This window comes from Oryzias latipes, chromosome 21 (genome assembly GCF_002234675.1).
Source record: "Oryzias latipes chromosome 21, ASM223467v1".
Classification (NCBI taxonomy): Eukaryota; Metazoa; Chordata; class Actinopteri; order Beloniformes; family Adrianichthyidae; genus Oryzias; species Oryzias latipes.
Genome location: NC_019879.2, coordinates 12756852 through 12783443, shown reverse-complemented (window position 1 = coordinate 12783443; position 26592 = coordinate 12756852). Strand labels below are relative to the sequence as shown.

At 42.1% G+C, this 26592-nt stretch overlaps 1 protein-coding gene across 4 annotated transcripts in view; it reads right to left on the bottom strand.

The window, feature by feature from the left end:
- Window positions 1–26592, bottom strand: part of sh3bp4 (SH3 domain binding protein 4) — a 57079-nt gene that overhangs the window by 11719 nt on the left and 18768 nt on the right. For all 4 annotated transcript variants that reach the window (XM_023950648.1, XM_020713348.2, XM_011489504.3 and 1 more), the window contains 2 exons: window positions 24867–25082; window positions 19377–21736 (listed from right to left, as the gene is read on the bottom strand). In XM_023950648.1, coding sequence (XP_023806416.1) covers window positions 19377–21736; window positions 24867–24984 — 2478 coding nt within the window. In that variant the 5' untranslated portion in view covers window positions 24985–25082. The remainder of the gene's footprint in view (window positions 1–19376; window positions 21737–24866; window positions 25083–26592) is intronic.

Below are 26592 nucleotides of genomic sequence, written 5' to 3'. Positions count from 1 at the left end.
TGTACATGAACATTTTTTCTTTACGGCTCACCGAGCGGTCCACAGCTTCATGCTGGCCATGCCCCATTAAGGTGTGCATATTTTTTCCTCATGTGCAGCCCGGATCCACACGTAAGAGCAGTTGTGACCAAGGTTTTAGTCCGAGGGGCTTTTTCAAAACATGTCCTGACTCCAAGCGCTTGCCTGGCCTGAGAGTCTTCTTTCTCTTTCGGCTTTTCCCATCAGGGGTCGCCACAGCGAATCATCCTTTTCCACCTCACTCTATCATGGACATCTTCTACCCTAACGTTAGCCAACTTCATGTCCTCTGTTAAGACATCCATATATCTCCTCTTTGGCCGTCCTCTTGCCCTCCGGCCAGGCAGCTCCATCTCCAACATCCTTCTACCAATGTATCCACTATCCCTCCTCTGAACATGTCCAAACCATCTCAGTCTGGCTTCTCTGACTTTGTCGCTAACACAGGCAACATGAGCCGTCCCTCTGATGTACTCGTTCCTTATCCTGTCTAACCTGGTCACTCCTAAGGAGAACCTCAGCATCTTCATCTCTGCTACCTCCATCTCAGCCTCTTGTCTCTGTCTCACTGCTACCGTCTCTAACCCATAGAGCAGAGCTGGTCTCACCACTGTCTTGTACACCTTTCCTTTGAGTCTTGCTGGCACTTTTCTGTCACACAACACTCCTGACACTTTCCTCCAACCGCTCCAACCTGCCTGCACTCGCCTCTTCACCTCTTTTCCACAATCCCCATCACACTGAACTGTTGACCCCAAGTACTTAAACTCCTGCACCTTCTTCACCTCAGCCCCCTGTAACCTAACGCTTCTACCTTGATCCCTCTCGTTCAGACACATGTATTCTGTCTTACTACGACTGACCTTCATACCTCTTCTTTCCAGAGCAAACCTCCACCTCTCTAGCTGTTCCTCCACCTGCTCTCTACTCTCACTGCAAATTACAATGTCATCCGCAAACATCATTGTCCAGGGAGATTCCTGTCTGACCTCGTCTGTCAGCCTGTCCATCAGCATAGCAAACAAAAAAGGACTCAAAGCTGATCCTTGGTGTAGTCCCACCTCCACCTTGAACTCCTCTGTCTGACCTACAGCACATCTCACCACCGTCATACTTCTCTCATACATGTCCTGAACTACTCTGACATACTTCTCTGCCACTCCAGACGACCTCATACAGTACCACAGCTCCTCCCTCGGCACCCTGTCATACGCCTTCTCTAAATCTACGAACACACAATGCAGCTCCTTCTGACCTTCTCTGTACTTTTCCATCAACATTCTCAAAGCAAAAATGGCATCAGTGGTGCTCTTACGGGGCATGAAACCATACTGCTGCTCACAGATCTCCACCTTCTTCCTAAGCCTGGCTTCCACTACTCTTTCCCACAGCTTCATTGTGTGGCTCATCAACTTTATTCCTCTATAGTTGCTGCAGTTCTGCATGTCACCCTTGTTCTTAAAGATCGGGACCAGAACGCTTCTCCTCCATTCCTCAGGCATCTTCTCACTCTCTAAAATCCTATTGAACAACCTTGTTAGAAATTCCACTGCTGTCTCTCCTAAGCACTTCCATACCTCCACAGGTACGTCATCAGGACCAACGGCCTTTCCGCTCTTCATCCTTTTCAGAGCCTTCCTAACCTCATCCTTTCCAATCTCTGCTACTTCCTGCTCCACAACAACCACATCTTCCTCCCTTCTTTCCCTGTCATTTTCCTCGTTCATCAGCTCCTCAAAATACTCCTTCCATCTTTTCTGTACACTCTCCTGGGTTGTTAGCACCTTTCCATCTCTGTCCTTAATCACCCTTATCTGTTGCACGTCCTTCCCATCTCTGTCTCTCTGTCTGGCTAGCCTGTACAAGTCCTTCTCTCCTTCCTTTGTGTCTAACCTGTCATATAGCTCATCGTAAGCTTTCTGTTTGGCCTTTGCCACCTCTCTCTTCACTCTACGCTGCGCTTCCTTGTACTCCTGTCTACCTTCCTCAGTCCTTTCTACATCCCACTTCCTTTTAGCCAACCTCTTCCTCTGGACGCATTCCTGTACTTCCTCATTCCACCACCAAGTCTCTTTACCGTCTTTCCTCTTTCCAGATGACACACCTAGCACCTTCCTACCTGTTTCCCTGATAATCTCTGCTGTAGTTTTCCAGTCCTCTGGAAGCTCATCCTGACCACCCAGGACCTGCCTCAACTTCTGCCTAAATTCCTCACAAGTTTCTTCATTCTGTAGCTTCCACCACTTGGTCTTCTTTTCTGTTTTCCCTATCTTCTTCTTCCTGACCTCCAGAGTCATCTTACACACCACCATGCGGTGCTGTCTGGCTACACTCTCTCCTACCACCACTTTGCAGTCATTAACCTCTCTCAAATGACCTCGTCTACATAGGATGTAGTCCACCTGAGTACTCCTACCTCCACTTCTGTATGTCACTCTCTGTTCCTCTCTCTTCTGGAAGTAAGTGTTGACTACCGCCATTTCCATCCTCTTTGCAAAGTCCACCACCATCTGTCCCTCCAGATTCCTTTCCTTCACACCAAACCTGCCCATCACCTCCTCATCACCTCTGTTGCCCTCACCAACATGCCCATTAAAGTCTGCTCCAATAACAACTCTCTCTCCTCTGGGAAAACTCTCTATGACCTCATCCAACTCACTCCAGAATCTCTCCTTCACTTCTAACTCACAGCCAACCTGTGGCGCATACCCACTGACTACATTCACCATCACCCCTTCAATTTCTAACTTTAGGCTCATCATCCTGTCTGAGACTCTTTTCACCTCTAGAACACTGTTCACAAACTCCCCCTTCAGAATCACTCCTACCCCGTTTCTCTTCCTATCAACACCATGATAGAACAGTTTGTATCCTCCTCCAATACTACGTGCCTTGCTGCCCTTCCACCTTGTCTCCTGCACACACAGTACATCTACCTTCCTTCTCTCCATCATGTCTGCCAGCTCTCTGCCTTTCCCTGTCATTGTGCCAACGTTAAGAGTCCCTATTCTCAAACCTATGTTCCTGCCTTTCCCCTTCTCTCTCTGGCCACGGACCCTTCTGCCTCCCCTCTTTCTTCCACCAACAGTAGTCAAATTTCCACCGACACCCTGTAGGTTAACAGCATCGGTGGCGGTCGTTGTTAACCCGGGCCTCGACCGATCCGGTATGTCTAAAGTGTTGTGGATGATTCGCATGGTTATTTTGGCAATTTTTACGCCGGATGCCCTTCCTGACGCAACCCTCTCTATTTATCCGGGCTTGGGACCGGCACAGAAGTTACTGGCTTGCAACCCCTGTGGCTAGATTCAACCCCTGTGGCTAGATTGCAACCCCTGTGGCTAGATTCAACCCCTGTGGCTAGATTGCTTGCCTGGCCTGAGAGTAACATCTCAAATATGCATCTCTTTCTTCTGGTCTGGTGAAAGCAACAATTAAACCTCTGTCAAACAAGAGATGATGCAGCGTTCCAAAAGATCCCTAAAAACTATGTAGTTAGTCAGGTGCAGTTAGTAAAACAAAGTCTAAAACACCAGCTTGAAATGAAGCTACTGTTGCACAGGCCACAGCAAACTATAGACAACAACAGATTTTTAAGTTTTAAGAAGCATTGAAGACAAGAGGGTTATAATCACTGTTTCATCTGGACATCCAACCACCAAATCAGGTCACTTTGATAAAGGTTTTGTACTTTGTTTATTTTTTATTTTTGGATAATACACTTGTTCAGTTATTAAATTATAAAAAATATTCATGTGTAAAACAGAGATTAAAAATGCAATGACCTTCAAAGGGGGGGGGGGGGGGTCCAAAAGAGACCTCTGAAGTTCCACTAGTACGTTCTAAAGCACAGCATGAATGAGGCCTGTGCCTTCCTGGTTGTGGGGTTTAGTCTGACAGGATTAAAAAAAACCTTAGCCATCACCATGGATCACACAGGCCCCCAACAGGGGGGTGTTCTCAGCTCATTCCTTTAAACAGCTCACACATGACTGTCACCTACCACAAAAACAAACACCATCCTGGAGTTTACTGATGACACTGCAATGATAGGACGGATCACGGACAGGGATGAAGAAGTCTGAACGAGGGTGGTGTTCAGTCTGATGACATGGTGTGAAAATAACAACCTCAGCGTGAACGAGATGGGGGGGGGGGGGGGGGTAGAAGGAGAAAGCACATGAGAAGTCATTATGTTTATCCAGAGGTTTGATGGGTAGAAGGTCAGGACCAAATCTAAAGGACAGGAAAAGAAAGCTGATTGAACGGGGAATGAGATTCAAAGGAAGCAGGGAACGGATGATAGATGTGATTGAAGGGGAGTTTGACAGTGTGGAAGAAAAGAGGTGACAGAGCCTCCACAGATTTCTTTAACAAAAATAGAACAAAACTATACAAAGCATAATTAACATTCTATTATTTAAATAGGAAATAAGGTAAGTAATCATTAATTTTAGCATTAGACTAATATGATTATCATTTACATTTTAGAGCAACACTTTGTCAGTTTACAACAGGGGTTGTGAAGGCCAACCATTCGGCCTGCATTCTTTGAACCCTTAAAATGACATCAAATGCAAATAAACTATTTAGAAAACTATTTAATGAAAATTTCATTGCAAGGAGAATTTTTATTACTACAGAAAAAACAGACATATATCTACATACATTTTTACCTAAATAATTGTAAATTTCATATTAGACCAGATATAAATATGTAATGGAAAAAAAAACGTATGTCAATATTAAATCTAGGTTTATATGAAATTTCTACATTTAAATCATGTGAAGAGGAAAATAAGACAAATAGTTAAGACTTATTAGTCATTTTGGTTTCGATCACAGAAACAAATGAATCTGTTCCTCACGTTTGTCTCTTAAGGTTCTGAAGGTCAAGTAGCCACAGTTTGTTGCCACAGTTTTAAAGCGCCTCATTTCATAGTGATTTCCCTCTTAAACCACACTCAAATCCATCAGAGGGTATTAAAAATAAACAATAATAAAAGTAATTTGGCAGTGTGTGTGTTCTGATGCTGCTCCCGATACACAGGTGACCGCCAGACATTTGAACGGGTTACACCCAATGCCGGAAAAAATAACTAAACATTTCATATGCGTGCAGTACGACGGAGTTTTAGGGCCACGGTAAGGAAAAAAAATTCTGGCCAACGTGGCGAGATTAAAGTCGTCATGTCGACTTTAATCTCGTCATGACGAGAAAAAACTCGACACAAAGTTTCGAGAAAAAACTCGTCTTGTCGAGATTAAAGTCGAAATAAAGTTTCGAGATTAAAGTCGCAATGTTGCGCGCGAGCAAAAAAACTCATAAATTTACGAGATTATTGTGGAAGTGAGCAGCACGCAGAGCAGCAGGTGAACGCCGCGCAGCAGCAGAGCAGACCGACTAAACTTTGTTAACAGGTGAGCTGAATGTTAATTGATAACGTCCCAGATGTCTGGAAGCTCATTTGTTTGATTTACAAGTTATTAAAGTTGTATTTATTGATGGTTGGTTTGCAGGATCTCTGCAGCCTGATGAAGCCGTCATCGGGTGTCCCTGCAGCTGTTTGCTTGAATCCTTTCTTCCTCCACCAAAGACAAGATCTCTACGTTTGTGTGATGCTTCCATCTGAGGAGGAGAAGCACTTTTTGCCTTTTTCAACGTTGTAATGCTAATATAACAGACTATTTTCATTCATCTTTGTTTTTTAATGATCAAACGGGTCGCTTCATCTGCAGGAGGGGGCGTATGTAACACTGTTTACTTCCACATTGGTGATCGGATGACAGGTTCATGACGTAAGGTGACAGATGAACTTCAGGTTATGTGAATGAAAGGGAGAATAAAGGCTGCAGCGATCCTCTACACCCAAACGTGTCTCTGAGCTCCTTATTTTACATATGAAACTCCGCTTTACCGACACCGAACCCCGGAAAGACTACTACACGGAAAATAATCTGATTTTGAGTCGCCAAAAGACTCAGAATCTCTGTTTTAAACCTATAATCCGGAAATAAAGCTTCACAAAAGGCTCCACATAGTTCATCTTCAAGCGATGCTCCGATAAACAGACAACTTCGGGGTTTTCTCCTTGTTAATCTATGACTTTTTTTTCCCGTAAATTTACGAGTTTTTATCTCCTAATAAAATTTCTTTTTTTTGGTGGCCATAAAACTCTGTCGTAAACTCTTAAATACGAAGCCACTAGCTCTCTAACATTAGCCATAACACTGAATATTCCTGAAAGACTCAGCTTCACTGCTCGCGCGCAACATTGCGACTTTAATCTCGAAACTTTATATCGACTTTTATCTCGACAGGACGAGTTTTTTCTCGAAACTTGTGTCGAGTTTTTTCTCGTCATGACGAGATTAAAGTCGACATGACGACTTTAATCTCGTCATGTTGGCCAGAATTTTTTTTCCTCCCCGTGGCCCTAAAACTCCGTCGTATGCAGACTGTTACCCTCATGGTCAAAATGGCGAAATTCAGAGTATAAAGATAAACACAGGACGTTTCTGGAAGAATGGGAAGATTCTTACTTTTTTACTGAATGGAATGGCAAGTCACTTCCTGATCTGACACAAATTGTCTCCTTTATTAACAAGTTAAAGCTTTTCAAAGTGCACATTCAAAACGGCAATCATCCCACGTTCCTCCTTTGCGGAGCTCACAGCAGAAGGCTGGAATCCAAATAAATAAAGCGAAGAACGTGACGCTGCTTGCTGGACGGAAACTTTACTTTGCGGTTTGAGGACCTGCAGCAGAAACCACCGCAGATCACTTTTCTCATCGATCCTTCTAATGCAGAGAGTGACTGCCTGACATCCCCGCTTGTCACTGATGAGGCAGCGAGCGAACTGGAGATAAGCTGAAATCACTTTTGAAAGAAGGCCCTGTTACGTTTTGGAAAACTGTGCCAGCGGAAAAATAACCGTGTGTAAAAGAGCTGCTCTCAATCTGCTGTCGATGTTCTCCTCAATATGTGTCTGTGAGTCCCTGTTTATTACCTTAAAATACGTGAAATCAAGGCATCGGTCCGTTCTGACTGACGCTCACGTAAAGGAACTGCTCAGAGGGGCCACGACTGAAAATAAACCTGATTAGCAGAGGATTAGAAACAAGAGATGCCAGAAATCCCACAGCGATCCCATCACTCCAGCAAGGTAAGAAATTTTGCGATGTAGTTTGGAAAACACACCTGATTGAACATGCTTGTGTGAATATTTTAATATTCCATCAATTATCAGTTTGTCATGCAAAAATTCAATCATTAGTTTTTAAATAAAAAAGAAAAAGAAAAGTTATAAAAGTAAAACATTCTTACTGAAGGTCAACATTTAATTTATGCTACACACATCTGAAATGTAATGCATTTAATGTGTTTATTGTGAATATGAATTACTCAGACACCAGAAGGATGCTCTGTCCAGATAATTGGGTATTTGTTGGTGTAAGGGTCATTTAAAGAGGAATATTGATGAGTTATAAAGAATTACCTGTTAAATACTGTAGGATAAATGGTGAAATATTCAGTTTTATAATAGTAAATCTGACTTCAGAAGAGTCAGTGCCTCACCAGCCATGAAGCTTACCACACGTCACTGAGTAGTTCTGTTTGTCAGAGAGAGGCAGAGAAAAGAGTGAGATAGAGAGATACAGTCAGGACCATAAATATTTGGACACAGACACATTTTCTAATTTTATTTCTGTACATTACCACAGTGAATTTTAAATAAAACAACTCAGATGCCATTGAAGTGCAGACTTTCAGCCAACCAAGTGAACAACACTCTCCAGGAGGTAGGCGTATCAATATCCAAGTCTACCATAAAAAGAAGACTGCATGAAAGTAGATACAGAGGGTACACTGCAAGATGCAAGCCACTCATAAGCCTCAAGAATAGGAAGGCTAGATTGGACTTTGCTAAAAAGAATCTAAAAAAAGCCAGCACAGTTCTTGAAAAACATTCTTTGGATAGATGAAACCAAAATCAACCTCTACCAGAATGATGGCAAGAGAAAAGTATGGAGAAGCTCATGATCCAAAGCACACTACATCATCAGTAAATCACTGTGGAGGCAGTGTGATGGCCTGGGCGTGCATGGCTGCTAGTGGCACTGGGACACTAGTGTTTATTGATGACGTGACACAGGACAGAAGCAGCCCAATGAATTCTGAGGTGTTCAGAGACATACTGTCTGCGCAGATCCAGGTGAATGCAGCCAAACTGATTGGGTGGCGTTTAATAATACAAATGGACAAGGACCCAAAACATACAGCCAAAGCAACTCAGGAGTTTATTAAAGCAAAGAAGTGGAATATTCTTGAATGGCCAAGTGAGTCACCTGATTTTAACCCAATGCATTTCACTTGTTGAAGACTAAACTTGAGACAGAAAGGCCCACAGACAAACAGAAACTGAAAGCAGCTGCTGTAAAGGCCTGGCAGAGCATTAAGAAGGAGAAAACCCAGCATCTGGTGGTGTTCATGAGTTCAAGACTTCAGGCTGTCATTGCCAACAAAGGGTTTTCAACCAAATATTAGTAATGACCATTTTTTTTTCAGTTATTTCATTTGTCCAATTACTTACGAGTCCATGAAATGAAAGGATTGTGTTTAAAAAATGCCTTAGTTTTTCACATTTTTATGCAATCTTTTTGTCAACTCATGGAATAAAAGCTGAAAGTCTGCACTTCAATGACATCTGAGTTGTTTTATTTAAAATTCACTGTGTTAATGTATCCATCCATTCATCCATCTTCCTCCGCTTATCTGGGACCGGGTCGCTGGGGCAGCAGTCTAAGCAGAGATGCCCAGACTTCCCTCGCCCCAGCCACTTTCTCCAGCTCCTCTGGGGGGACCCCGAGGCGTTCCCAGGCCAGCCGAGAGACGTAGTCTCTCCAGCGTGTCCTGGGTTTTCCCCGGGGCCTCCGCCCAGCGGGACATGCCCAGAACACCCCTCCAGGGAGGCATCCAGGAGGCATCCGGACTAGATGCCCGAGCCACCTCAACTGGCTCCTTTCGATGTGGAGGACAAGCGGTTCTACTACGAGCTCTCCGTGGGTCACCGAGCTTCTCACCCTATCTCTAAGGGAGTGCCCAGCCACCCTGGGGAGGAAGCTCATTTCAGCCGCTTGTATTCGGGACCTCGTTCTTTCGGTCATGACCCATAGCTCATGGCAATAGGTGAGTATTGGAACGAAGATCGACCGGTAAATTCACCACAACGGACTGATACAGAGACCGCATAACTACAGACGCCGCTCCGATCCGCCTGTCAATCTCATGCTCCATTCTTCCTTCACTCGTGAACAAGACCCCAAGGTATTTAAACTCCTCCACCTGGGGCAGGGACACTCCACCCACTGAGAGATGGCAAACTACCTTTCTCCGGTCGAGAACCATGGCCTCAGATTTAGTGGTGCTGACCCTCGTCCCAGCTGCTTCAAACTCGGCCGCAAGAGGAAATCCTGTGGTTCCCAAACCAGACCCCTTCCGGCCCCTGGCTGCGCCTAGAAATTCTGTCCATAAAAACTATGAACAGAACCGGTGATAAAGGGCAGCCCTGCTTGAGTCAAACGTGGACTGGGAACAGGTCTGACTTACTGCCGGCTATGTGAACCAAGCTCCTACTCTGGTCATACAGAGACCAGACAGCCCTCAGTAAGGCTCTCCGGACCCCATACTCCCAGAGCACCCTCCACTGGATACCACGGGAGACGTGGTCGAACGCCTTCTCCAAATCCACAAAACACATATGGACTGGATGAGTGAACTCCCACAATCCTTACAGCACCCTAGATAGGGTGTAGAGCTGGTCCACTGTTCAACGACCAGGACGGAAACCGCACTGTTGTTCCTGAATCCGAGGTTCGACTATCGGATGGACTCTCCTCTCCAGTGCCCTGGCATAGACTTTCCCAGGGAGGCTGAGGAGTGTAAGTCCCCTGTAGTTGGAACACACCCTCCGGTCCCCCTTCTTAAAGAGGGGAACCATCACCCCTGTTGGCCAGTCCAGTGATACAGCTCCCGACTGCCACACGATGCTGCAGAGATGTGTCAGCCAAGACACTCCCACAGCATCCAGAGACTTGAGGTACTCAGGGCGGACTTCATCCACTCCCGGGGCCTTGCCACTGAGGAGCTCGTTGACTACATCAGTGACTTCAGCCCGGGTAATAGACAGCCTCACCCCAAAGTCCTTATTCTCTGCTTCTTCAAAGGAAGGGTCTTTAAACCCCAGACAGCTTAGCTCCTGGGATCACTCGAGCTCTCAAACCCCCCCACCACGTTAAGGTGGTGGTTCACAGGGGAGTGTGGTAATGTACAGAAACAAAATTAGAAAGAATGTGTCTCTGTCCAAATATTTATGGTACTGACTGTAGTGTGTGTGTGTATGAGATGAGAGAGAGGTGCCTGTGTATGTGGAGGGGGTATCTGACCTCCAGGGTGGTCGCTGTGTTAACTCTGGCTAAGCTGCATTTGATGTATGTATTGAGGGTGGACACTTTCCTTGAAATAAACACAAGTAAAATACTTGCTGTTTTATTGTAGGGAGAGGAGTGTTTTATGGAAAATTATATGGCTTTAATTGCGTGTTTGTGTGTATTTCTTGGCAGGTCAGTGTATGGTGTGGCTCTTTGACTCTCACAGTAAAACATTTCGTCTCTTGATGTCAAACTTGTTCGCCACTGGCATAGATGGTCGAAGAGTTGAGGCATTTCAAAGAGCGTGTGTAATTTAGCTGTCGCCGACGACATCTCCATTGTTAAAGGGTTAACCACTCTGCTCTTTCAGCTTATTGCAGGCTGGACACAACTGATGTAGGTAATCAACAAAAAAAGAACTCAAGAAATATGCTAAACTAGAAGTGTTGTGCCCAGAGGCCTGGATTTGCCACCCTTGATTCTAAGGCAGGCCCTGCTATAAAGGGTATATACCAGTGTTTTTCAACCATTTTTGAACCAAGGCACACTTTATTTTTGACAAAAAACCCTGAGACACACCAGCATCCAAAAATTAAAAAACAGAAAACTCTACAGTCTGTACTGATGTACAGTCCCTCCACAATCTCACATGCATTTTTGTGATAATTGTGGCAGAAAAAGCTGGAAGTTGCAGCTGTTTTTTTCTAAAAATTGTAATAAAGTTAAGTTAGTTTTCCGTAATAATTTTCAACTAAATCATTTGAAATTTTACCCTGGTAGTTGTTTTTCCCTTCAGTTCATCAGAAGAAAGTAGTTTTCTTGAAGTATCTAAGTTAGAGCATACAGGACAGGTTGATCTTTTTACCTGCCTACTTTGAAATTAACAAACAATCCTGAATCCTCGAGCAATCAGCAATCAGTTTTTCAGCCAAACAGCAGGAAACCCTGGCACCAGACCACTGGAGGTGAACAGGAAGTGGAGGAGGCTGACAATCCCAGAGAAGAAAATGGCCAAGTGGGGAGATGATCGCAGATTAAAGCTGCAGCAGTTTCCAGAGTCCTTCAGAAATAAAGGATGTTGTTATAAGCTGTATCTGCCACACTGATCTCACTGCCAATAATTCACAAGGGTCAGAGGCTCTGCTGCAAACCCAAGAGAGGGCTTTAAAATGAAAATCCCCCTCCAGTGAAGACACAACAGAGACTTCCTGGTCTGGGGGCTAAGGTTCCGATTTAGGCTGGTTGTAATAAAGTGTCTGAAGTACAGCAAGATGAAGAACAGAATGGATGGATTAATAGACCAGAAACCGAGTTTCTGGTCTGTTTTCACCATCAAAACTCAGGCTTGACATTTTTAGAGTTAGCTCAATTCATTTTTTCAGTCGGGTTCATTCACTAACTCACATTGTTTCCATGTACAACTATGTCTGCTAAAAGATTTGTTTAAACTTGTCCATGAAGGTTTTGTGCTTTCTTTCTTACAATTCTAGATGCTGTGATGATGAAAATGTTTGAGTAAGCAGCAAGCTGCACGCTTTGTTTCATTCTTGATTAAATCAAACGTATCAGAGCACCAGCAGGACAAAAGCAGACACACAGACATGTACAGGGTGAGCTAGCTTATGAAGATTACATGAAAAGACATGCCCAAAAATCCCCAACATCACTACCAACCAGCTGAAATATTCGCTTTTGTTGAAAATGTATTCCTTTCTTAAATTGGGCACCTCATAAATTGGCAGAAGACTGGAATTCATCTCTGATGGAAACACAAACTTAAATAAAAAATCACCTAAATCGCTTATTTAAAATCAAACAAAAATGACATATCAATTCAGGATAAACTGGTCAGAGTTTTTAGACTTTACCTGTTTAAAAACCTGCTGTTTTTACTTTACTTTAACAAAAAAATAATAATTTATAATATTTACGGCTTAAAAGGTTTAAAACCCAATTCACGTGTCAAAATTTGGATTGGAGGTCTCTCTCTTTTGATGTGCAATTTTTGCTGCTAGAGAATATAAACACAAAAATGTGCTCATAACCATGACTCTCCAGACATGTGTAGGAGGAACTACTGTCTGAAGTTTTTCACCTCTCACTATATATCTTATTTAAAATGCATGGAAGACACGGATTATGTTGACAGATTCTTCTTCTTCTTCCACTTTTGGCTTCTCCCATCAGGGGTCGCCACAGCGAACGAGTCGCATGGTAAATTTGGCAATGTTTTACGCCGGATGCCCTTCCTGACACAACCTTCTCAAACCGGGCTTGGAACCGGCAGAGGTAGAGAAGGGAACAGGGAGCAGCCCGGAGTCGAACCCGGGTTTCACGGACGGAAGGCGCCGCAAACCAGCACGAGCTAAACTGGCTCCATTATGTTGACAGATCAGGTTTATTTATTGTTTCTAAATGATGACCTCCTAACTGTCCAGGGTGTCCTCTACCTTCCCCCTGAAGTGGCTAGGATAGGCCCCAGCAACCAACCTCTGACCCAGCACATGTCAAAGCAGTTACAGAATGGTACATGGCGTATACTTGTATAGCGCCTTTCTACCTTCCTAGAAGGCCCAAAGCGCTTCACAGTCACAGGCCCATTTACCCATTAACACACATATATTCACACACTGAACTCAAATGGATTCATATTTTCAAGTAATTTTTCTTACTGCGACTTAGGGATGGGTATCGTTAAGATTTCAACGGTACTACTACTCTTATCGATACTGCTTATCGATCAGGTATTTTAACAATACTCTTATCGATACTTTTTGAGGCCGAAAAATAAATAAATAAATACATTACAAATTAAGAACTTAAAGTATTTTATTTCCTCATTATGCAACAATGTTTTTTTAACAAAACATTTTACTTTATAAATTTTCAAACTTGAAAAGTAAAATACATGAAAAAATAAGAAAGAAGGAGAAAAAGAAAAATAAACAGCAATGTTTTGACATATTGCTGTCATGATTTTTTTATTTTTTTTATTTGAAATGGTTTATTTCAAGCAATCAAATAGGAATAATACACAAAAACAAAACAATCATCAGTTATACATTCATACAGTAACTAATCATGATGTAAATATAAAACAAATTAAATAAATGTTTGAGTTCAAAAGATCATCCCAGAGAAAGTCTCTGCTCCAACTCCCGCAGTGAAAGCTGCGTCTATATCTGACGCCCGCGTTTCCATCTCTCTGACAGTTTGAAGCCAAAGCCCCTCCCCCGCCTCTCTACCTGTTCACCTGTTCATATCCTCTGCAGCAGCGAGTTGTTTTTTCCCGCGCCCCTCCACTGTATTCTACACAAATAGCGCAAAATACGGTCATCATAACAGCAGGTTGACACGATAGTCGGGGCGCTCTAGCGCAGATTTAATAATTTAACTGTCTGAAAAACAGCCCCGCCCCTTGTGCACACAAATAGCCAGACAGACCTCTCCTCTTCAGCGAGAATAGCGAAATTAATATCATCATTAATTACTGGAAAATTAACTGACTGGGTGAGTTAATTATGGCAGATAACGTTAAATCTTCTGGGACACAAAAAAAAAAGCGACTTCTCCAGTACCAATAGCAGAACCGTTGAGGTCAGATCTTGAAGAATGTTGCCCTGGGGCTCGTTCAATACCGGGGATCGGTACCCATCCCTACTGTGACTTCAAAGATCGAACTATTGTGTTCTCGATCTCGTTTCTCAAAACGTTTCTTAAAATAAGGAGTGAACTTTTGTTGTTCTTTTTTTGGCATATCATGTCAGGGGTCACCACAGATGGTTTGGCAGAGAGTTTTCTGCCGATGCCCTTGCTGACACAACCGGGCTGGGGATCGGTCTCACTGGGAGACCCAGATTTGACCCCCCCTTGTGGCATGCAGGAGCATGAAGGGTTTTTCCTAAAGACTAGATGAAGATCACTGAAGCTCATTGCGCCCCCAGGGAAAAGAATCCTGGTTTTCTGCGTGCCTAGCCAACTGACCTATTCAGATGCTAAGGAGTGCCCAAATGTAATAATTTTTACTAAACGGTTTAAAAAATGTATCATGGATTAAGAGTTAATGTGATCTTCTAAGTTCAAATGTCTGATTATTGACTTTTTTTATAAGCTGACACATTAAACTAAATAAACGACAAGCTCTTAAAAGAGTTCACCTGTCACGGCTTCATTGACTGCACACTGCAGGTGGTCAGGGTCAAGGACTACGGGAAGACCAAAAGACATGGTTAGGACTACAGGCGCCTACAGGTCCAAGATTGGAGTTTCTATTTAGTCCTCTTAACAAAGAGGCAGGAAACATCTGCAGTCCTGAGATCCAACAGACAACAGAGCCTGGATCCATGCCATCTTCCGCTGTTAACAACAACAAAGACAAAACCTCTTCATAAACCAGATCCACGCATGACAAATTCTGCAAACTGTATCTAATCTGACAGCAGCTTCAGACACTACAGCATTTGGAAAACTCTAGAAACAGAATGTGAGACTATAATTCCCTGCAAACTGATTAAACATGTTATGACTTCTTCTGTGGAGATGTGCTGTAAGTTAAGAGTAAAATGAATGAAGTTTTTGCGAAATGCAAAAAGACCAACAAAATTGACCTAAAAGCTGGTCTCTTTGAAGCTTGCAGAGGAATGTCTAACATTTTTGTCGATAGTACTTCCATGAGTCTGGCTCTAAGAGGATGTGACTTTTATTCTTTATCTTATTGTTTGTCTTATTGCTCTTCTTGTGTTACTGAGATAAGCTGCTTAAAAAAAGACTTGACTTTCAAGTCTTTTGATTGTTGTGAGAAAATAAATGCCATTATTACCCCTTTCTCACATTTTGGACATCTACGTGTGTAGAAAACCAAAACAAGTTGCCTATTAATCAGAATAACCTCAGTAAAGATGGTGAGTAGTCTGTCCCTTTGCCTAATACCTGTCATTCCAGCCTTGACAAACACAGCCGAAGTCAAGCACTCATAATAATAATTTGTGATTTGGCCCACTCAATTTTGCTGGTTCTTTATTTTATATTCCTCAGTAGATGAAGTTACAAGGACAAAAGTAAACGGAATAAATGCCTGATCAGAATAAAAATGCGTCATGTAAACACACCGTTTGGAATACCCCTTGTGGGCGGCCGTGGTGCAGCGGTAGGGTGGTCGACCCATGATCGTAAGGTTGATGGTTCGATTTGAAGGTTCGATTCCCTTCGAAGTGTCCTTGGGCAAGACACTGAACCCCACCTTGCCTCTGGTGGTAGGCGGGCGCCTGTGTTTGGCAGCGGAGCGGCCACCAGTGTGTGAATGTGTGTGTGACTGGGTGAATGGGTCGGTGAATGTAAAGGCGCTTTGTCCTTGTAGGTAGAAAAGCTCTATACAAGTATACGCCATTTGTCATTTGCTATCCTTTGACCCCACCCCCTACATTGACGTGTTCTCCCTACCATGACAAGGGTGGATAAAGGTGAAGAGGATTTCATGTAATCCATAGACACCAGTGAAGATCACAAATAATTGAAGAAGAAAGGTTCAGCGCACTGTCTTGTGGGGTCTGGATGACCCAACTCACATTGTTAAGGTCCCTAGGATAGCACAAGGGTTACTCTGCCCTGATCAGACTCATTCAGATCAAAATTTCCTTCTGATGAAGATAGGTGGTTTGTGGCAATTGTTGATCCAATCGTAGTTCATATAAACAGTTCTGATTGTGGGTCACTACTCTGCTGCCTATTACGACATGCATAGACGGTGTGGCACTCCAGAGGAGACTTTGGAGTGCAAACTGGACCGGTTGGCTGCTACGCGCGAATGAAACATGTCTCTGAGCAGAGCAGCCGGACTCGTAGCTTCGTGTCTGCGTGCTTTGTTACAGTGTGCGCTATGGAGGAGGCTTCGGACTGCAGTCCATCCGGCTACTCTGCGTGAGCGAGCTGCTGGACTCAAGGGAACCATGTCTTCCAGGAGAACTTAGCTCCGAGCAGAGGAGCGGCTTTGGGACGGTGTGTGAGCTGGCATAGGCGGCTTTTGAATGCGGAAATGTCGTGCTGCACAGTCCTAAGAAATCGTGCAAACAATCATGTCAGTTTGTGTTTCTAATCGTGTCCAGACAAAATTTAATGAATTTCCAGACTATAGAGCGCACCTTATTATAAGCCGCACCCATTACATTTTTAAAGGATAAAACATTTTGTACACACATAAGCTGCACCTGTCTATAAGTTGCATGTGCCCACATTGAAACATGTAGTTAATAGTTAGTTGTTACTGTTATTTGATAATAAAGAATAGTGCGTTGTAATTATTACTTGTACCGGTATTCATTTGTAATGCGGCCGCCGGGGATTTTGTGTTGGGGGGAAAACCACAACACCGCAACTTCTGCTGCTTCATCACAGTGGTGATCAAAAATCCCACACCGTCACAGCTCTATTCCAAACAGTGCCTGTGAGGTGGCAGTAACACGGCAGCAACATGGTAGTAACAGCACTAACAGGGCTGGTTAAAAAAACATATCGGTAAAAGTCACTGAGAGCAGCAGTAACTTATAGGTGTGCACCTCCTGTGCACTGAAACCACGGAAGTCTTCCTCCTCAGTGTCGGATTGGAATAGCGTCAGACATTCTTCGACACACACTCTCTCTCAGTGTCTCCTTTGTTGTAGCTGTCAGTGTCAGTTGCATCCTGAGGCAAATTCACTCCTGAGCTTGCGCTGTCCTCTCCGTCACGCAGCAGACCGGCTTTTCCAAACCCGTTGGTGATGGTGGATTTTTTCACACTGCTTTTAACGATTGCTTTTAACTTGAAAGCTGCGTCATATGCATTTCTTCTTGCATTTTCCATGATGAGGGTCTGTCCGTGCTATTCATTCACAAAGCGTGAATTTACATTAAAACTGCGTCTTCCTCTACACATATACCGTATTCCCCCTGTCTCACTCTTACCCTTTCTGCCCCTAGCAGCAGTTAGAAAAAATGCATAAAAAGAAAAAAATGCATAAATTAGCCGCATCATTGAATAAATTGCAGGGTTGAAAGCGTGTGACAAAAGTAGCGTCTTATAATCCGGAAATTATGGTACATTGTGGCATTGCCCGCATGGATTTTAACTACATCCAAAGCTAAATGTATTAGGCACGTATTAGCCTAATCCTAATCCTTCTTTCAGGTCAGTTCTGCCAAGAATAAACCATTGGCTGCACGGATTTAAGAAATTGTGAGTGAACAGGCACTTAATAATAATTAAAACAATAATTAAATCCCTTTTAGAAGATTATCTTGCTCTATGCTGCAGCTTCGTTTATTTACAACGGTATTTCTTTTTCTATGGCCATTTCCAGTATCTTAGATATTTCTTCCCATGTCAAAATGAGTTATTCCGATCGAAAGTGTGGCACATTTAAACATTTGTTATAATCGGATGAGGTTTTTCTGGAACCCTGTACACAGTTCAATTTTAATCCGATCTTTGATCCAATCAAAGACATTTTGCACATGTAACTGGAGCTACTGTTTGGGTAAAAGTATTTCATGCAACTTTTCCAAACACTTCCAAGCAATCCAAGGCCATCACAACCAAGCTTGACTGTTGCTCTGTTGGCCCTTTTCTGCAACAGTTTGCTAGTTTAACACCAAATATGATGTAACACAATATTCGTCCAAGATTTGGAGATAAATCAGACATTTTTATCAAATGTAAGAAAAATATTTATCTTTTCTTCACAGATCCATTATTGTTATTTTTTAACTCTGCCGTCCTAGTCAAGGGTGACAATGACTTTTTCTTTTGGATGTCTGTTCTGTCAGCAGTCATGGTAAACCATGATTATGTAAATTAGTGACTCAGACAGAAAGATCATTGAAAGGCTCAGTAACCTTTTGCATGTGTTGTGAGTCAAATAGCTGATTAGGATGTGACAACATCATTTTCCAGCATTTCATTTTTTTCAGAGTAAGGTATTGCTTTAATTATCAATCACATTTAAAAAATAAAACCTTGAAATAATTTAACTGATCCCTCACAAATCCCTTATTGACAGACCAAAATATTTTCATTTTTACATTTCCTTGTTTTGATGGAGCTACACATAGAGGAGGACAAGTAGGATTGAAGTTCCTTTGTATAGCTAAAAAACAAAGCAAACCAGACATTTAAACAGATTGGATCTTTACTTTGACCAAAGTTTTTTAAATGTAGCTACTTCTTCTTTGCAAATTGATGTCAGCCTGTGCCAAAGCATACACAAGCTGGACCTAGATTTAGTTTTAGAAAAGAGAGTCAAGAATCTTTTTAAAAAGTTCTGACCTACCGAGTTTTAGAACAATGTACATATAAATACCAACAAAAACTTCCCACAAGGGGAAAATGTTCATGTGCCAACTTTTCCTGTGATCCCTTTTGTCACTGCAGTTTCTCCATCTATAAAAGGTACTAACCAGTGTTTACAGCTGTGTGTGAATTACAGTGTTTTAGTTTTGTGTTGCTTCAGCTGTGGAATGTCTATGACCAATGACACAGACTCGTAAGGAAATAAAGTATACCCTATGTATACCCCATATACCCTGTGTTTAAATTGACAAATACAACACAACTGAGGACAGGGTAGGATGAAAAAATACTTAAAAAAGACTGAGGTTTTTCTAAAAATGAAAAGCTTTTACATTTAATGCAGACAAAAAGACAACAAAAAGATTTCAATGCACAATCATAATATGTACTGTGATAGGGCCATACAAACTATTGGACTTATTTTTTATGTGAGTATCAGTTATCCCAACATTTTGAAGCAGTAAAAAATCAGCTACAGGGAAGAGACACGAGTAAAATATGGTAGTTTACTAGACAACTGATAAGCAAGAAACGGTTTTGTTTCAAAAACAATGCTTAGAGAAAGCAACTCCTGTAAGACAGAAGGTTTAAGAAGCAATATCCTACCGTTAGCAGTTCTTTCTGGAAGGACTTCCTCTCTTTACTTTCTGTGTTGTTGCAGTCCTCTTTCAGCCTCTCCAATACAGATGCCACTCTCTCCGGCTCACTGTCCAGCTCTGCCCGACAAAAATGAGTCAAGGGCAAGTTGATGTACCCAAGGGCGTCTGCAAATGCCCGCCAGCTGCCGATGTTCTCCATTAGTATAGTCCTTACAGAGGCATAGATGTAGGTGAGGAACTTGCAGGGTTTGAGAATCTGCTCCAGTAACAGGGATGTTGTAAGGTCAGGCCCGCTGAAGTAAATCGGTTTAACTTTCCCAACCACTAGCACATTTCTAACATGAACAAGACCAATTTTACCCTGATAATATCCAATGTACCACTCTTTGGTCCACAGCTGACCTTTCAGCTTAATCTTCTCCTCATTCAACAGAGCAATAAAATCTCCCTTTTTGTACTCAAGCAAGTACTGATTTTTTGTTTGTCGAATGACAGTTTTGATTAATTTTCCAAACTTTAGGTTGTTTATTTTGCGGTCCTGGAAGACAGGGTATTTGGTGGCGACAGCAAGAGGAGACAAAACTATCTTTCCTACTTCCTTCTTTTTGAGGAATCGTCTTTGCACAGATGTCTTTGGACCTGCTTTTGGTGGAGGAGTTGGTGTCTGGACGCAAAATTGAGCCAGTATACAATCTTGATCATCTTTGACCTGTATTCTTAAAGTGAAATCAGAAACATCTTCAGCATCGCGGGAAGAAATTACAAAGACCAGCCTGCTTACTTTTCCGAGTTTGACCTGGAATCCCCGGACTACCTTGGCCTGTTCACTAGCTTTTACTTCATAATTGGCCATGTTGGAGTAAACACCAACATGGAGATCCTGAGGTCTGGACAAAACAAACTGGTGTTTACCCCAGAGCTGAAGTGCAACTGGGGGTGTGGACTGTGCCTGCTTACTGGCATCACTCACCAGCAGTGTCTTTGGGGCACAATCATGGCCAAACATTCCCACAACTGTCTTGAAGGATGGATGAATGTGTTTGGGACCATATACTCCTAATGTGATCTTTTTCACCACATTCTCCCAAACTGTGCAGTCCGGAGCGATAGACTGAGTCTGGGCCACTACACACACATACATGCATGGCTCAAGGTTGTCCAGGCACACTTGAACTGTGTCACCGTATACGTATGCTTGAGGAATGGGGCTGTACGGTCCTTCCTTACAATCACTTCTTACACACAGTACTTCAGTAGTCTTTCTGCTCTCCACTTTTACAACTACTGACACTTTCATTTCAAGCGTGATGGTAGTTTTGCACTCCATGTTGCTCAGCTTGATCTCCACAACAGGACTGACGGTGGTACAGCGGTCATTGTTTAGCTCCAATGGAGGGTCAAGAAGGGCTTTAATTGAAATCTGTTGGGTGTCTCCTGGTGCCACGTGGCCCTCGGGTATGAGGATGCTAATGTTAGTGTCTGGAAGTTGGACGGCACCTCCTAAGCTATCCAACCGACAAACAATGTTGGTCTCTACTGGTTGTGTCTGTCCCCAGCCAGGGCTCTGGCCCAGTGAATCCAGATCATGGCAAGACCTGGCTAACTTCCGGTGATTAAGCCAAGCTGTGCGAAAATCCTCCCTGCTCTGAAATTGTTCTGGTGCTGGAGCTTTGAGGCCTTTGAAGAAACCATTGGAGGCCTGGGGAGCATCTGTTTGAGCCTGCAGAATAGACAGCTCAGACAAGCTGTAGGAACGTTTGCTTCTAAAAAAAGGGTTTTCCCTGCGCAACGTCTGCCCCACGTCCAAAGTGGGATTGAGAGGGTTTAAATGGAAACCAGCACTGCCAAAACTGTGGTCGGCAGTGCTGCTGGTGGAGTTCGGCACTGATGGAGAAACCATATCAAAGAGGAGGAGGTCAATAGATTTCTCTCTGCTGTTCTGATCAAGTGAGTTTTGAGGACTCCCATTTAGAAAAGGGTTTGTAGAGGTATGGTTTGTTGTAAATGGATTTCCATTTTGGAAGGTTGTTGGTTTCAGAATCACTCCTGACCATTCTCCTAAGAGGTCAATTTCTTTGGCTGCCTCCTCGTTACTCTCTCCCACAGTGTCAATCATTCCACTGTCACTGAAGGACGAGTCTCTATAGTTAATGGGTTGAACGTATGCAGCAGGAATGTACCCCATCTCTGTGTTGTTATGGGCATACCACCACTCTCCTCCTGATGCATCGAGAACATAAAGGCGGTCGCCTTTTGAAAACTTCAGTGTAGTAAAGCTGGATGGGCAGTAGTCTTTAATGGCAACAACTTCCCTGGCTGTTCCAAAGGAAGCAGTGGCATCAAGTCTTAAGGCACTGGGGGAAGGCACTGCAAAAAAAGAGAAAAGAGAAGTATATTTTTAACCATATCTTTTGTGTGTGTAAAAACATATAGACTTAAACAGACATGTCCACTTAGAAGGATCACCTCTGAAGTCACCCATTGCATTCTATACTGCAAAAATAAAGCTTTAACAGGAAAGGTACATTGTCTGGACTTCACTTCTCCCAAGTCAACATCTTAAAAGCAACAATTAGGAGGGACAAAGTAAAGTTTACAGCTCTATTTGGGTTCCCCAATGGGTACAACCACTTGCAAATAAAGAAGAAAAAACACACCCCAAAATATGCGGAAATTTCAGGTGCATTAAACGTCTAAACTCCTGACAAGAAAAATGCACTGACTCCCCAGTTTTCATAAATAGAAAACAAACTAACAAACATCAAAAACGTTTTGACCCTCAGACATTATCCCACAGTGTTTTTATAATATTTGATAATTCCAGATTAATCATAATGCAGTAATTTACTTGTTTAATTTATTTGTTAAAACGGCCATTTTGAGTTTCTAAGAGTTTAAATTTGTGTATTATTAGGGGCTTAGAATTATTTTTACTGTTGGATATGTGCACGAATGACTGGCTATAACAAGATTCTCTCTCGAAAAGATGAGAGAACGAACATGTTTATCATAGATGCACTTGTGCTTTGAGAGCCCAAATGTAAAAAAATAAAAAATCAGAAAATTCCCTTGTTTGATTTATGAATTTATTGATATAATAAAGTAGTGAATTGGCGACTGCCAAATATTTTTTTGTCCCACAGTATAATTCCTAAGAATCTTAAAGTTATTTGAAGACAACTTTAAATAAATATGTAACAGCATGGTGGGATAAAAAAGCTGTTTTCACTCAACCAACATATAGACAGAATCCAAATTCTTCCTCTGCCCCTATGGCTGCTCTACACCTCTACATGTAGTCCTCCAAACGGAGAGTAATAGAAAAAAAGTGTCTAATTTGGACATAGCTCGTGCTGGACGTCTTCAATAGTCGCCGGTCAGTTACGTTAGCTGCAAGTGCTCAGAAATCCATAACAACATCAGTTTTATAACTCAGTGATGAAAGTCAGGCAAGGAAAAAATCCCTGAACTTTTCTTTGAGCGATATGGCGGGCACAGAGCGAAATTTTGGAAAAATACGTGGTCTTAGATGCATTCTGGTGCATTCTGGCAACTAGTTATTCACTTCTTTATCAAGAAACTAAGACTAATTGGAGCATCATGATTTGTCATTCAAACCCCTAGTTTGACTCTCCATTAAGGACTTGCTGGTACTAAAAAAGAATTTGGAAAATTGCTCAAAGTAACACAATCCTACAATCTACGCTTTTCCTTAAAGCTGCAAAACATACAATTGCTAAAATATAGTAACATCAAAGCCCCAAATGGCAAAAAGAACACCAGTAACTATGATATTCTATGAAAATACCTCAGTTATTTATACATTATTTCTGCTTTAGAAATGACTGATGTACAACATCCACTTGCACTGTTTTCTCAAACTATAATTACATCAAAATATGGGATCTGCTTTAAACTATAATTCTATAACATAATACATCAATTCTTTAACACCAATACTAAGTAATCTGGGAAATATCAAAACAAACATACAAACTAAACTAAACATTGTAAACATTATTTTTTAAGGGAGTGCGGGTCCAAACCATCAAATACTTATAATTAATGTCAACTATACTGAACTAAATCATGGTAATTAGGAAATACAAATAAATTAGATAAAGAAATGTATTCAAAATAAAAACTGAAACTCAAAACTAAAATTGAAATTATTTCAAAATGTGGTTTTGAGATTATTTTACACAAAAAAGTATTTGACCTACACTACCTTAAAAATCTTTTTTTTCCAGCCAAGACCACTTCAATTTGTTTTTTATCGTCTTCTCACAACTGAGGTCGTGACCACGCTCAATAATGACGATGCCTGCCATTATTTTAACACAAATTTGATCGCAAACTCTTCAGATGTGTTTGTGAAAATTTAGCGTGGGTCCGCTAGTTTTGGTCTCTAGGGAAGCGAGTCACGCTGACCACGTGGTGCAGACAGAGCCAATCAGACCCGTCGACGCATCCGAAAGCAACTAAAACGTCCCGTCATTGGTCAATTAGGCCGGGAAGACGAGAGATGGCCACGACCATAGAGGAAGTGATCTGCGGAGAAATATAGAAAATAAAGCTAAAATTAGCTGATTTCAGACCATTTTTTAATCCGGAAAGCGATTTGTCCGTAGAGATCAGGTCTTTATTTCCCGGAAAGTACGTTCGGTTTGCTCAAAAACCCGGATTTCCGGGAATTCCCGGAAGACTTTCATCACTGATAACTGTATAAATGTCACGCTAAAACAAAAAGTTATTAGTTATATTTAAATGTAAATTTCTGTGCATCAGAGCACACCCACGTGAAGAAAGGCGCTTCTCCTCCGCGGCACAGCGCGGGGCAGAACACTCTCGGGGCGGAGGGATGCCAAGCCCTCCGCCACAAGGGTTAGCCCTTAAAAAAACCTATATTGGACACCCCTACCCCTCCAAATGCCCCTACAATTGGAGTGGTAGGAAGAAGCCGTAGGGGTAGGGGAAGAATTCTGATTTGTCCGTAAACACATGGCTGGCAAAGAACTTGTGTTTTGTATTTCTTTGTAAGTTTTTTTTGAGTATTGCTCAAAAAGGTATGAGCTTCCACAACCACTTGCTTCCCCTGAATTAGAGAAGAGTCTATCAGCCAAGCATACTTTGAAATTTTTCTTGGATACATGCTATGCATTCTTCAAACCTACAATTACAAACCAGATAAACTATCATAAAAAAGTTTTTGAAAGGGTTATTTAAAAAACATGCAAAATAAATAAAAAAAGAAAGAAAAACCTTTAGTATACTGTATTTTTGAGGTTTGGGAAGGAATATCAAAATAGTTTGTTTTCCCTGATGGTCAGAATCCTTCCACAGCCCGGAAGGTTTCATCCTTTCACTCTATGATGAAAATACTATTGGTTTTGATATATATATACAGTGTAGTATTCAGGAGTAAAAATATATTTAATTTATCCCAGCGCTGCTTTTCTACAAAAGGGTGAAAGTGTCTTGTTTCTTGAGTGCTGACCTTTGACATCAGTCAGACTGGCCTCAGACACTCCTTCACTGAGGTCGATTAGTGTGCCCTCTGATTTGCAGCGTGGGAGAGAAGTGTTGTTGGTGGCTCTGATCCGATGGGCGGCCATGCTAGCCAAGTCTCTGACCGATGCAGACTGAGGTCGGGCTGCTGGAATGGTTCTTTTATTTGGGATCAAACACAGATGTCAGCAGCTGTCCATGAGATCTGAAAAATAAAAAGCAGAAAATAAGTCTGGTTCCTGCTCTGCTTGCAAATTCTTTTTGGGGAAGCACCCAACATTTCTCTAGGAAGCTTGTGGAGTGCCAGACATGGCAGCTACGGTATCTTGTCAGTGCATGACTGTGCGTGTGAAAGGTGAAGGGTGTGTAAAGACTTTGAGACTAAAGCCTCACTCTGATCATTTGGCTAACTTCCGGTGAGTAAGCCAAGCTGTGTGAAAATCCTCCCTGCTCTGAAATTGTTCGGGTGCTGGAGCTTTGAGGCCTTTGAAGAAACCATTGGAGGCCTGAGGAGCATCTGTTTGACCCTGCAGAATAGACAGCTCAGACAAGCTGTAGGAACGTTTGGGGAAAATTGAATTAATTGGTTTTCAAGTATCTTTTTTTAATCAAATTTTATATTTTATACAAGTAGAATAATCCAGAGTGGCTAATTCTTTGTACTGCTCACATAAGAAACTAAAAGACTTTTTCGTTTAACAAAGTAAGACAAATTAGCAATGAAAAACAGTTTCTAGTTGTGGATTGGATAGACAGCAAAAACTTAGTAGAAGATTTTACATAAGACAGTGAAATCCCACAAAGTCATTTTCCAGTAAACAGTTCATCAAACATATAGATCACTGGGCAGTGAGAAAACTGTGTTGTAATATTGGGCTATTTAAATTGAACTGAATTGAATTTCCCATTAGCCCTTTGATCACACTCTCTGCCATTAGCTTACAGCCCCTCAAAACCCCAAGTTAACATCAGTGGTGCAACAAAAAGGAAGCTATGCAGCCACACAGTTTTGGTCCAGATTCCAGCTCAGACGAGGAAGACAAAGACCGACATGGATCTATTTGTCTGCAAGTGGATGCATCAGAATGGAGCGGACAATGAAGCTTGTCTCCTGCCACTTGTTTTTTTTTTTTTACGTAGAAACTAAAATCTTTTTCAAATGGCATTTTTTATCTGCTCCTTATTCACCATGACTTAAACGCAATTTAAATCTGAATTTTTTTTGTAAATGTCCTCCATCATCAAAAATGCTACAATAATATGCTTAAAACACTAAGAACAAAATTCAAAATTTTCATTGGAGTGGGTCAAAAAGGTGAAAAAGCAATGCAGGATTTGTATACACCATGTTTGTGTTTGTGTAAATATTTGATGGAGTAATGCTGCAGTCGTATACAGTCATATATTGCTGTTGTTCCTTTTTCCTTGCAGATGCACATAGCAGGAAAGATCAACTAATGGTTGCCCCTGCTTTATGGACTTCTTTAAAAAGTGTTTTTTCAGTTGGAAAACAAGAACCTACAGAATGACAACTTCCCACTGGCTAAAGGCGACACTTATCACCTTAAGGGAAACACCCCCTTGTGCTTTTAATACTTTAACAGCCCATTAGCCGAGGCAGAGTTTTTGTTTGGCATGAAAGACTTGCAGCATCAGCCACTTCGCTGCTCATGCATCTTCATAAACTACCAAAGTGACGCAGTCTCATTAGAACA